This window comes from Ambystoma mexicanum, chromosome 8 (genome assembly GCF_040938575.1).
Source record: "Ambystoma mexicanum isolate Mex_15411 chromosome 8, UKY_AmexF1_1, whole genome shotgun sequence".
NCBI classification, from domain to species: domain Eukaryota; kingdom Metazoa; phylum Chordata; class Amphibia; order Caudata; family Ambystomatidae; genus Ambystoma; species Ambystoma mexicanum.
Genome location: NC_090929.1, coordinates 1,226,460,517 through 1,226,474,491, shown reverse-complemented (window position 1 = coordinate 1,226,474,491; position 13,975 = coordinate 1,226,460,517). Strand labels below are relative to the sequence as shown.

At 47.2% G+C, this 13,975-nt stretch overlaps 1 protein-coding gene across 3 annotated transcripts in view; it reads right to left on the bottom strand.

Moving 5' to 3' along the window:
• Positions 1–13,975, bottom strand: part of TNKS2 (tankyrase 2) — a 2,182,082-nt gene that overhangs the window by 1,254,281 nt on the left and 913,826 nt on the right. For all 3 annotated transcript variants that reach the window (XM_069611330.1, XM_069611331.1, XM_069611332.1), the window contains exon 14: positions 7,060–7,205. In XM_069611330.1, coding sequence (XP_069467431.1) covers positions 7,060–7,205 — 146 coding nt within the window. The remainder of the gene's footprint in view (positions 1–7,059; positions 7,206–13,975) is intronic.

Genomic DNA, 13,975 nt, shown 5'->3' with positions numbered 1-13,975 from the left:
GGTCTGCAATGGTCACATTGAAGGGCAACGTGGTTTCAGTTTGAGGGCCTGTATCAAAAATGTCCATAAACTGATAGAGGACCAACTGTTTGGATGGCACCTCAAGTCACAAGGCATTCACCAATGTTTCTTTACTGGGTTTCAGGATGCCCATGGGGGAGGGGCATGTTGCATTTGAAGGTCAGGTGATGTTTCGAGGCCACTGGCGTCATGGAGGTCTGAAGCCAGGTTTAAAATGTTTGGCTCATTGGCCATAACATCTGGCAATGTGCCTTGGTCATCCCCCACGAGGGGCTCTAGCCTAACAGAATGGGGTCCCTGTCATCAAAGATATATAGGGTAGATTGGAAAAACAGTCCTACATTCCAGAGAGCAGTACGATTATAACTGATCGAGCAAAGGGTCGGACTCATCAACCACAACCAGAGCTGAAGCCTTGGCATCGAACCCTGTAACAGAAGCCAAAGCCATGCTAGAAAGCATGGAACAGTCCTCTTTCCAGGTGTTTCTACTGGCTGACACAGGTGCAGTGGACTACAAAGCCAGTTAACATTGTGGCCAAACCCCTGTCTATTGAGGCTTTGGAAAAATGTCCAAAATCTGACTTTTCATTCTTGACACTCTTCTCTACATGGACACTTAGAGGAAAAAGAGGACTTACAACATTTAGAGTCAGAAGAACCATAATTGTGCTTCTTTCTCTTACGGGAGGAGGAATACAATGAATGATGTGACTCGCTGTGCGAGTGCTGTGCAAGCAGGTCTTCGAACCACTCATGCATTTTTCTCTCTCATTCATACCATTTCTCCCGGGTAGTTTCTTCTGTCACAAACTCAAAGGACTTTGAAGGTGAAAAGAGGTTGGTGATTTCAAAGGCGGATGACCTAATGCCAGCAGCCCTCTCCCTGGGTTCTAAACTGACAGGACACGCATTGCTCCACTTTGTGGTCAAACCAGAGACACCACACACAAATGTTATGTGGGTCAATGATGGATATTATGGAGTTGCAGTGCCAACAGCGCTTAAACCCAGATACTTTAGGATCGGCATGGTGGCACCTCACAGATTATTTTCCAAGATAGATCCTGCAAACAGCATGCTGAGTGTGCAGAATAAAGGGAATTGCCATATTGAGGGCTAGTGTGATACATTTATATAGTGGCAAAGTCATATTCTGAGTCAAGAAAGCAAAGGGTTGGAGGTGGTAGTCGTCGAGCTACACTGCGCCTCCTGCTGAAAGTTTCAGAGAACAGCTAGCACTGGAGGGTCTCTCTCTAGATGAGAAATCAGTGGGCGGATGCAATCCATTAGAAGAAGAAGTTACTTCTTACCTTGTAACGTTCTTGCGATGGGATGTTCCTCCGACGTATTCCTCATCTTTGATGTTACCATTCCAGCTTGCTGGCCTCGGAATATTTTCAGTAGAGGGCGCAGCGCGTCGACATCCCTCGAGTCGGTGTCCCTCGACAGACTCCGTATCAGCGCTGATGTCATTGTGCGTATAAATAGACTCACGCAGCATCCGTTGCTCAGTTCCGTTTTGAAGCATAAAATTTGCTTTGCATGAGCGTAAGCTGCAACTACAAGGGAAGTTTTACTGCGGGGATGGATGGGAGGGGCGATAAGGAATACGGAGGAACATCCCATCGAAAGAACGTTACAAGGTAAGAAGTAACTTGTTCTTCGAAGGGATTGTGTCCTCTGACGTATTCCTTATCTTTGATAGACTCCCATAGCAGTGGTGTAAAGAGGAGGTGGGAGTAAAATTGGAATATTTCCCTTTAAAAATGTATAGAATGCAACACAGCTTTCCCAAATCTTGTCTCCTGGCTAGAGGAAGAATCCAGGTTGTAAAATGTTGTAAAGGTATGTGCGGATGACCATGTGGCAGCCGCACATATGTCTCGAATTGGAACCCCTCTTTGGAGAGCCGAAAAGGCTGCGATACCCCTGGTTGAATGAGCCCCAAGATTTTGAGGAGGCTCTGTCCCTGCCAATTTGTAGCATTCTAGAATGGTTAAAATAATCCATCTTGAAATGGTCTGTTTCGTGATTGGCAATCCTAATTTGTGTCCTGCATATCCTACAAACAGTTGGTCTGCTTGCCTTATCCTAGCAGGTCTGCCGATATAAAAACTCAAGGCACGCCTTGGATCCAGCCTATGTAACCTCTCTCCCTCCTTCCCTGGGTGGGGAGGAGGATAGAACAAAGGTAAAGTTATTTTCTGAGTAATGTGGAATTCAGAAACCACCTTTGGGAGAAAATTAGGCTTCACTTGTAAAACAACCTTGTCTTTATGAAAGATTGTATGAGGAGGTTTGCAAGACAGAGCTTGTAATTCGCTCACTCTTCTGGCAGATGTTAGAGCCACCAGGAAGACTGTTTTAAGAGTGAGAATTCTAATTGAACAAGAATGGAATGGTTCAAAAGGAGTACCCATCAGAAAATGTAAGACTAGATTTAGGTCCCACAATGGAACTTGAAAAGGCTTTGGAGGATAAACATTAGTTAACCCTTTCAGAAATTGGATTACCTGGGGTATTTTGAAATATGAAGGCTCCTCCGTAGTACGCTTAAAGATTGACAGAGCTGCGAGGTAGCCCTTGATCGTACCAATTTGAAGACCTGAAATTTGTTAAGTAGAGCAAGAAAGATAACACCATTGGTGTATTGCATGAAAAGGGTTCAATATTCTTTTCTCTACACCAGCTGCAAAATTTGTTCCAACAGCAGCAGTATAAAGTCTTTGTTGCTGGCCTTCTAGCTGAAAGCAACACCTCCATGACGTCATCCGGGAGATCCCAATCCTTCTATCTCAATCTTTCAGAAACCAAGTGTGAATGTTGACGTTTCTGATGTCTGGATGGAGAACCTGACCTCCCTTCTGCAAGAGAAGATCCTCTCTTTGCGGAAGACGAATTGGAGGGCAGATGGACATGTCCAGAAGGTCCGGGTACCACGTTCCCCTGGCCCAATCCGGGGCAATTAGGATTATGGTTTTCCGAAATCTTCTCAACCTCCTGATCATTTGAGGAATGACAGGGACTGGAGGAAAAGCGTACAGGAGTGGAAAATCCCAGTCCACTACGAACGCGTGTCCTAGAGCTCCTCTCGGGGGAAATTCCCTTGAACAAAACGGATCGCACTTCCTGTCGATGCTGGTGGCGAACAGATCCACTTGAGGGGTTCCCCAAAGGGTGAAGATCTCTTGAAGGACTTCCTGAGCTAGTTCCCACTCGTGGGAAACTGTACTCCGCCTGCTCAGAGCGTCCGCCGTCAAGTTCTTCTCTCTGGCTAGGTGAACTGCTGATGAGATATTCCTTCTTGAATTGCCCAAAACCAGAGCTGCATTGCCTCTCTGCCTCCTCTTTTGTTGAGGTAGTGCATGGCCACTGTGTTGTCCGTCATTATCAGGACATTTTTCCCCTAGTCTGATTGCTCTCAGCTCCAATAGGTTGATATGTAGTCTGGACTCCGATGGAGACCAACGACCGCTGATGGTCAAGTCGTTGGCATGGGCTCCCAGCCCCGTGAGTGAGGCATCCGTGACTATTGACTACTGTTATCTCCGGCCATGGTAGCCAAAAGTGTTCTCTTTTCAAGATGTTCTCCCGACAGGCCCACCACAGAAGGTCTCGAGCCACTCTGTCCGGGACTTAGAGATCTGACATTCTTCCTGAGAATTGCGACCATTGGGTTCTTAGTGCCCACTGGAGGGATCTCATTCTCAGGTGAGCCTCTGGCACTAGGAAGATGCAGGATGCCATGAGGCCTAGCAACCTCAAAAAGTCGAAGGCTGGTAGACGTTGGGTATTTTGAAACTTGCTGACTATCTGTAGAATATCTTGAGCCCTCACCTCTGGTGGCGAGGCTTTTCCCAGTGAAGTGTCCAGGACTGCCCCAATGAATTGGAGTCTCTGTGAAGGTATCATCTGTGACTTCTTTAAGTTGAGGGAGAAGCCCAGCTTGTGAAGGAAGTGGCAGACATAATCTAGCTGGATCTGAGCTTGTTCCAAAGATACTGCTCTGATCAACCAATTGTCCAGGTAGGGGTAGACATGGATCCCTTCCCTCCTTAGACTTGCAGCCACTACAGGGTGAAGGAACTGAGAAAGGGTTAACATCTTGAACTTGTCTTTCCTGAGGAATGTGTTAAATTCCCGCAAGTCCAAGATGGGTCTCAGTCCTCCGTCCTTCTTTGGTTATAGGAAGTAGGGGGAATACCAACCCTTGTTCCTCTCCGCTACGGGTACCGGTTCTATGGCACCCTTCTCTAGCAGGTCTACAATCTCCTGCATAAGGAGCGGGTCTGGAAACTTCAAAGAGTTGTTCCCTGGTGGATGACTCGGAGGGGTGTGTAGGAAGGGCAGGCAGTAACCTTGGGCAACTGTTTCCAATGCCCAAGTATCTGACGTAATAGCCTGCCGTTCTGCTAGATGTTGAGTTAACCTTCCCCCCCCTACTGGTGTCTTGTGAGGGGAGACCTCAGAGGGGTTTAGAAGCGGCTGACGCAGATGCTGAGGGTAAAGTGGCACCTGCTGCAGTTTTTGTACCTTTTCCCCGTCCACCACGGGTGAATCGTTTCTGGCCCCTTTGAGCTGGCTGTCCTCTTCCTTTTCCGAATGCGGAGTAAAAGCGAAAGGACCTACCCCTCAAGGAAGCTCCTGAGGGGCGATTCGGAGTCTGCCGGATTGCAGCCCCAGGAGATTTCGCTGCTGCCTTGGATGTTTGTAATCTCTCCAGGCTGTCATCAGCCTTCTTACCAAATAAAGAAGTGCCAGCAAAGGGCATGTTCAGAAGTCTGGCTTGTACATCTGGAGCAAAACCAGTCTTCCCCAACCACGCAAATCTGCAGATTGTGGTACTTGCCACCACGGCTCTGCTAATATTGTCAGCAGAATCAATGCCTGTTTGAAGGGACTCGCACATTGCATCCTTTCCATCCCTGATGATGTTTAGGAATGCTTCCCTTTCTGTTCCTTCTGGGAGACAGTCAGCCGCAGATGAAGCACACTCCCAAAGGGTATGACTGAACCTTGCTAGCGTGCAAGTGGCGGTGATCGATTTAAGCGCCATGCTACATGCCGAAAATACTTTTTTTACATGGCATCAAATCTTTTATCATCCCTGTCCTGTGGGATAGTAGGGTATGCTGACCTAATGCTAGATGAAGTTGCTGCTTGTACAACTAAACTCTCTGGAGTTGGATGCTCGCTCAGATAGTCAGGGTCTGAAGGAGATACCCTGTATTTAGCAGAAAGTTTTTTGTTTACTGCAGGGATAACTTCAGCCCAATTTGCAGAAATTTTTATTTGCAGGGCAGTATGAAAAGGAACAGGATCCTCTTGTGGACCTTTATCTAAAATATCAGTAAGGTCATTCTGCTGAAAAGAAGGTGTAGGTGTAGACCACCCCATGAATTCAGTTATTCTGGCCATAAGAACCCTATACGGGGTCTCAGCATGATCTCCAAGGTCTGGTTTAGCAAACTCTACTTCTGGAGAAGTATCTAAACCACTTGCCTCATGTAAAGAGTCTTGAAGATCTTTTAATCTGTTCTCTTCAGAGATTAATTCCTCTGTCATGGGGATTGTAGTCCTTTGTAAACCAAAAGGTCTCATGGTCGGAATCCTCCCCTTCCTCATAAATAGAGGACAAGGCTCTAAAATAGTCAGACCTAGGATATGGTTTAAAACCCATTTCTGGAGCAGAAGGAACCAAATTGGTTGTCACTGGCTGAGAAAACGTCAAAGTCGTCGACGTGGAAGTCAAAGGCTTTGACAACCCTGAAAAGGGCATCGAAAAAGTTTGAAGAGACCCCGATGTACTCGAGAGGGTCGGGATCCACTAGACGTCGTCGAGATAGTCCATGGCATCCTCGACATCATGGTTGAAGTCTTCGACACCTCTACTGTCTGAGACGTAGTGACAGTTGTAGGTCTATCTTTTATCGGAGTCGACAGTGGCGTCGAAGACGGCGTTGATGCAACCGATTTATGCGTCAAAGGACCCTTCGACAAAGGCGTCGATGACGCAGATTTGTGAGTCGAAGAAATCTTCGACGATGGCGTTGATGACGCGGTCTTACTGACTTTACTCGAGGGTTCACAACGCTCTCGAGTAGTTTCTCTAGCCGGGTTCAACGATTCGCAGCGTTTTGATTTTTCGGGTCTTTCACCCAGGGTATCACCTTTAGACGTCTTCGAGGGGGTCGAGGCCGCTTTCTCGAAGACGCTAAGCATTTTCTTACAGAATTCCTCCCACTTAGCTGGAGAGCTGTGTTTCGTGGGGCAGATGACCCTTTCCGGGAGGTGGAGGAAGAAGAAGAAAAAGAGGGAGATCTACGACACCTCTTCTTCTTAGAGTGTTTTGATCTCGAAGACTGATGAGAACCGCTTTGAGATCTTGAACGGGAATGTTTCTTTTGGCGACGAGGAGACAAATGTCTCGACTCCGCCGAAGAAACTTTCAAGGGAGTAGAAGTTTTAAAGCTCTTACCTCTTTCTAACTTCCCCTTACGCTCCTTAAAGGCTTTCGCCGTCATGGACATACAGTCCTCGCATTCCGAACAGTGATGCTCCGATCCCAGGCACCACAAACAGATCCTGTGAGGATCCGTTTATGACATTTTCTTCCCACAGTCAAGACATTTTTTGAAGCCGGACCGCGGAGTTGATTTGTTCGAATGAGGACGCCATCGTATTTAGATATCTTCGGAGAATAAGAAGAATCTTCCTGAAGAAAGGAACTGAGCGTCACGTTTCCGAGGCCCACGAAGCGCGGAAAAACAGAACTGAGCAAGTCTATTTATACGCACGATGACGTTGGCGCCGATACGGAGGCTGTCGAGGAACACTGACTCAAGGGATGTCGAAGCGCAGCGCCCTCTACTGAAAAAATTTCCGAGGCAAGCTGGAATGGTAACATCAAAGATAAGGACTACGTCGGAGGACACAGTCCCTTCGAAATAGTAGTTAGTGTACATTCTGAAAAAGATGTATTTTCCTATGCCCTATCAAATAGATAACAAAGAATATCAATAGAGTAAGTACTCACCCTTTATCTTTTGCATGTACATCTGCTCCATGCTGAAGCAAGTATTCAACAACTGACACTCTGTTATAGCCAGCTGCAAAGTGAAGTGGTGTGGACTGACGTCCTTCAACATCACGGCAGTTTACACTTTGAGAATTGCAAAGTTTCTGTGAAAAGAAAGAAGGAATGTTCGAGAAGTCAGGCTCAATTTTACCAGCAATTTTAGAAATTATGACACTAAAAATTGAGCATACATGCATTTTCTAGTTCCCGGGATCAGCAGACTACAAAGAAGACCTACTATTTGTAGTCTCATGGAATAAGAAACTTAACAAATGTTATGATGGATTTTCAGAAGCAGCCATGTGGACAGATTCTGAGAGGACACCCTATTCTGGGTAACCGGGAAAGACACTAATGACTAGCCAAATTCTGTCAATGTAGCGTGAATGAGCAGTATGGTTTAGACTTCGGAGAGTGTGAGTGGTGAAGGGTTCAGATAAGCGCACACAAATCTGTCAGAATGCAAAAAAATACAGTTATTTATTTAAACCTTGAACAGGTCTCATCAATTAAAAACCATAGGTAAGTAAATCACTAAGCATACACTATTATACACATTCATGTTTTAGTTGCTCAGGCTATAAAACACCAATACTTTACTTTTAATCACAGAAATGTCAGCAATAGAACACTGAAGTGTATCAAAGAATGTGACAAAAAGGCAAGGTAGCTAACTCAATTTAGAAGTTATATGTAAGAACAAAGGCATTTAAACATAATACACCTTATAATTACAACGTTGTATACTTTAAAAGTTATTTCCTTAATAGAATAGATGGGCCCTAGTGCCCTTTGGATCACAAGTCCCAACAAAACCCTTTGCAGAAAGCTAGGAGTCTTTAAAGTACTAAAGTACTTAAAGACCCTCTGCCAATCCAACCCCAATCGCGGTCAGGCAAGGGAGAGGTAGGGCAAAGACTTTTACTCCAGTTAAACCTTAGAAGGTGGGGAGAGGGTGGGCAGAAACTCACCCCATGTAATAAGATTTACTGAGGAACCACTTAGGATTATCCTGAAATCACTGGGCTTACATGCTCTGTGTCATTGTTCCATTGGTGGAGGTAGAGGTGTTGCTGGTAAAGCAGTCACTGTCGAGATAGGGATTTTGGTCCGGCTAGCTGGTGATTCCACACTGTGTGAGACAGTTCCTGACCATGGACAGCTGGATGACATTGGCACGATGAATAAAGGGGCAACCACATTATTAATGACCTCAGAGCACAGCAGGGCACAATGCAGGTGGAAATCAGAGATGGCCACTGAAATCAAACTGCAGATGTAGAACCATGTGGCGGAAACAAAGAAGCAGGTCCTGAGAGGCTGCTCTTTGTGCTGCAGAGTTGCAACTGCAGGGAAACGGGTCTTGTTTGACAAGTCAAAGATCTGTGGAGTCCAAACTCGGGATAATGACAGATACATCAAGTTAGCCCACTGGGAAACTGGTCAGCCCAAAGGAGAAGGCTTCCAACAGCAAGATGCTGAAGCAGGGGTTGAGACTAGTTGTGCCGACCGCTTTGGGTTCTAAGCACTAAAGAAGGCCTTCTGGAGTTCAACAAAGGAGCAGGTATTTGTCGGGAAGTGTGAAGACAATGCAGGATGGCTGCAAATAGGAGGTCCAGGTTTTTCAGCAAGATGCTCCTCTTCAAAGGGGTCTTGGCTCAGACAGCAATCTCCAGAATGGCTTCAGGAGTCCTCCTTTTATCCCGGATTCGAACTAGAGTCGCCCCAAGCTCACCTATGGTAAGGATTTGCACCAATCAAACTGGCAGGGGCTATTCAACCATAGACCGCCCTCGGCCACCAAATCTGCCCAGCAACAGACAAACTTTGGCCAGGATGTGGACTAGGACCAGGCAGTCCCAGGCCACACATCTGGCCAAAAATACATACCGCTGCTTTGACCGGTATACCCGAGGCTTTGACCAAGAAATCATTTACCATATATGGCATATCCAGCCCTATCCAGCATATATGGCATGAAGAAGGCCAAAATACAAGATTGTCAAAGGACTGGATTAAATCTTGTTGCACAGACATATTTGAGTATATGGTACCCTAAAAGACATTATGCAATAAAAGTCAAAAGAGCACACGAGAATATGAAAAGACATGGCACAAAAATATCCACGGACACTACCCCACCTTGGACACATCATGCAAGTAACCATGAAGTTGCAAAAGGCAAAGTTAAAGGGTGCAAAGTATCACTATGGCACCTCACAGTAAGATAATGTGTGCAAGAAATTCCAAAAAAGGAGGACACAGTCCGCCTGCACTGATAGCCTTACAGAGCGATCAGTGCCCCCAAAACAGTTGCGCTTAGCAAGGTAAGTGAAGCAAAAAGGTTTCAGTTACCTCCAAAAGTCAGGACAGATTCAATACAACAGCAAAAAGTCAGGAGGGGCTGGGTTTCCATAGATGTCTATGGAGTGTATGGGTGCATAAGGAGACGTTTTTTGGCAGCTTGTGACTATAGGGGTGATCGTCCTCTTCTCTTCCCCAGGCCTTGACTAGAGCTTTCAAGGTAATGTCACACAGTTATAAGGGGAGGTCTCCCTTCCGCAGGTCTTCTTAGGAAGCTCTTTATAGTTCCATAAAGGAAGAGAGGAATAGGTCTCCCTTTCCCAATCCTTTCGTAGGTTCTCCTTTTGTATTCCCAATGACATCTGTGCTCTTTCTCCTCCCCTAGTATTCTCTTGTAAAAAGGGTAACTCTCTCTCCTTGGTCTTTTCCACTTGTGGGGGTCCCAGACCTCTTTCTCAGGCTTATAATATTTCTCACTCAGACCCGGTTCACTATCCTGCCAGGCACTTTTTGCAGATACAATTCTGTAATCTTTTGAGCATCCGGGTCCCAGGACCCTCTCTCAAGTTTATGTTGTCTCTCAATCAGGCCCGGATCACTGGCCTTGCAGGCATTGTTTGACATATAAAGTTGTCTGGGTTTTTACCCAGTTTGATTGTGTTCAACAATTGCCTTTATCCCAGGGATCTTACTCCACCCCTTAAGGTCTTTTGTAGGGTGTTCGTACTGTCCCCTGCTTCGTAGAGGACTTTCCCATCCATTATCACAGTTCACTTTAGTTTCTTTCAAACCCAGGAGCTTGCTCCTTACCCCTGCTCTGCGGGCTGCTTCTCTCTCTGGCTACAAGCTTCTCCGGCCTTCTCTCGCTAGTTCTTGGCCTCTACGGGTTCCTTTTGCTGGCTCTCAGCTTCTCGAGGCTACCCTTGCCCCTCTAAGTCGTGCAGCATGTGAGGAATCCTGCAAAGTCCTCACATAATTCCCACCTAAAGTCTCCTCTCCCAAGTGGCCAGGGGAAGGCAGTCTCTAACTGATCCTAAACCTGGGGTTGGTATTAGCCGGGTGGATCACCTGGGACAAGGGCCTCAAGGAAATGGGATGACTCCATTAGGAGATACGCAGATTTTCTCTTCTTCACAGGAAGAGATTTCCATGATTCCAGAATATTTAATGGCTTGTTGTCAGAGTAGGCTTCCCTTCCCAAAACTACACACCTTGTTAGAAGTAAAAACTGCCATGACCAACATAGGAATAATATATATAAGAATCAAAGCATTAATACCTTAGCATCTGATGCATATGATTCTCCCTTAGGTTTGAGCTATGAAGTCAAGAATAAAACATTAGCTCCTCTAAAATCCTTCCCCAAAGATATACTCAAACAGAGTGAATTAAATAACTTTGGACTTGAAGTTAGTGATACAAAAAGTAACCAGATCATTGGGGACTTCAAGTCCCGCATTGCCCTAAGTACTGGGACGAGGAAGAGGGACTCAGAACCACTAGACTGCATACTGCAGTTCTGTACCTCTAATGACCCACACGTAAGCGGCACTTTGGAATATTTAAAGCCCCTTCAGATGCAGACCATTGGAACAAGAAGGTGGAGCAGTAGAAAAAGTTGCCAGTTGCTGTTTTAGCAGCAGAAGCAGAGAAACAAACACACCAGAGCCATGGCTTTCTTTGAAGCAGATTTCGGTTCTGAGGGGGTCTTTGATATAGAAAACCTGAAGTGCAGAAATCGCACAGCGTTAAGCACTTATTTGACAGGCTTTCCCCTTGGAGAGAGAGGCTCTCCTTATTTCGTGCATTGTCCTGGTGGCTGGCCAGCACGGCAGTACACGAGGAGCAAGAGGGGCTCCATTCCCGATCAGAGCGGGCTGCAGGAATACAACCGAACCAGTCAGTCGTTCAGGAACCATCAGAAGAAGCACAACTGGCAGTGGCAGTGGATCTAGCGGATGCATATGAAGAGCCTGGGAAGGTTACCTTTATTAGGTAATCCCAGAACGCTCCGTAGTTAACCGATATATTTAACATGAGGGTACTCTGTATTATTAGCACTTAGGGCAAAACAATACTGTTATAACATAAGGGGAGTCCTAATAGATAAATTCCAAGACAATTTTGGACTCTCTGGGGGTCATTACGAGGTTGGAGGTAAGGGATAAACGATGCCGGTAAAGGATTAGCGGCATCGTTTTCCGCTCCGGGCCATTACGACCCACCAACCCGCTATTAGCGGCACTGCAACGATGCCTCAAATAGCGGCATGGGTGCGGGCACGCGACCCTCCATGCCGGAAATACCGGCATGGCGTAAACAGGAGGCCATCACAAGGCAGGCGGACATGCAAATAACGGCCTACTGAAGCCCGAAAAGTACCTTACCGGCATTGCGGACCACCCGTAAACAGCCATGTGCAGTGTTCCCAACTGCCACAGGTGCACACAATCAGCACAGGTGGAGGCAATATAGACTGGGCCAGCACAAAAGGAGCACACCCCACCCCTTCCCACACCCAGCCACACACCAAAATGATTCCACTACTACTAGCAATGCTGGGGCTGGAGGACATGATTGCAGTGGAAATGCTGCAACAACAGGCAGCACAGAGGAGACGCAGGAGGAGAAGGACGGTGAGGCAGGCCCAGGATGCCCCACCAGTGCAGCCAGTGGTACCACGCATTCGAGCCAGTCCATTCAACCTAACCCCTGAGCAGATCCACACCCTGTACCGGGACACCATCACCACCATTGTGGACATGATACATGACGACATCGTCAGCCTGATTGAAATACGCACCGCCATACTACCTCTACTGAAGGTAGTGTCTGTGCTCCACTTCCTGGCCACAGGCACCTACCAGCACACAGTGGGGCACATGCATGGCATATCACAACCATTATTCTCACGTACGCTGATCCAAGTGCTCAATGCCCTCCTGAAGCACACAGGCGACCACATTTACCTACCAAGGACAGACCAGGAGATCTCCAACACCAAAGTTGGTTTCCATTCACTGGCCGGCATCCCTGGTTGCATTGTCGCCATTGCCTGCACCCATGTCGAATTGGTGGTCCCACATGCCATGGAGGTAGTGTACCGCAACCGTAAATTATATCACTCCAACGTGCAAATGGTATGTGTCTCAAACAAGATCACACATTGTTGTGCCCGATTTCCCGGATCAACCCATTATCCAATGGTCATGCGGAACTCCACAATACCACGCTACATGGAGCAGCATGTATGGCTTCTCGGTGAGTTGCATGTCAGGCTCATGGTAAGGTGATGTGGGTTGGTGATTGGAGTGAGAGATGCATACGTCACCTGGCTGAGATGGGGGGAGATGCATACGTCACCTGGCTGAGATGGGGGGAGATGCATACGTCACCTGGCTGAGAGCTGAGATGGGGGGGAAGAGATGCAAATGTCATGTGGCTGAGATGGGGGGGAGAGATGCATACGTCACCTAGCTGAGATGGGGGGGAGATGCATACGTCACCTGGCTGAGATGGGGGGGGAAGAGATGCATACATCACTTAGCTGAGATGGAGGGGGAAGATGCATACGTCACCTGGCTGAGAGTACCTGAGAGGATGTACCATACTCATACCCCAAAGCAGGCCAGACCTGACCCGACACCTGACCACAAAATGCAAGACGTAAGCTGCACTACCACGAAAATGATGCAGTGCAATAACCATAACGTAGCCATCAACATGTACACTGCACATAATCAGACCGTAGCCCCCACAGCACAGTGCAGCGACAAGCAAATAGGATGGCCAATGCACAGCACCAAATGCCATCATCAAAAAGGACAGGTCTCCATTACTGCGTACAAAGGCGCCACATGAGAGCAAAATACATGAACACACCCCTACACCAACACATAGGTCCACCAAAACAGCATGTCACCATTTGTCGTGCATAGTGAGATCATCATGACGCTGCCATCAACGTTGACAGGATGGTAGCATACATATCACTGCACATCACCCAGATCATGGGAACAACCATCGTGGACTACCACAGTGCATGAGCACTCAGAAGGGATTGCCCCCCCCCGTGCACCCACTAGACGATGGCACGCACACCTATCTGTATGAGGAATACACACATAGCAGTCCCATCATGTGTCCCTATTCATGGATGGATCTGTGGGTGCATAAGGGAAATGAATGCATGCTATGGTGTCATTGATACAGGTCCCATATGATGTAAGGGCTTACACATAATCATTGTTGCCCACATGCAGGTGATGCAGGCTATCCCTTGAAGAGGTGGCTCCTTACCCCAATCCGGAACCCGCAGAACAGCACGAGGAGGACTACAATCGTGCACATACACATACCCGTGTGGTGATTGAGCAGACATTTGGCCTCTTGAAGGCACGGTTTCACTGCCTCAGCAAGTCTGATGGGCACTCCTGTACGGCCATGAGAAGGTGGGCAAGATTGTCATGGCATGTGTCATGCTAAACAATATGTGCATCAGACGGAATGTGCCTCTGCCCTCTGACGCTGAACTGCAACCACCAGCCGATGAGGAGGGTGGTGATGGGGC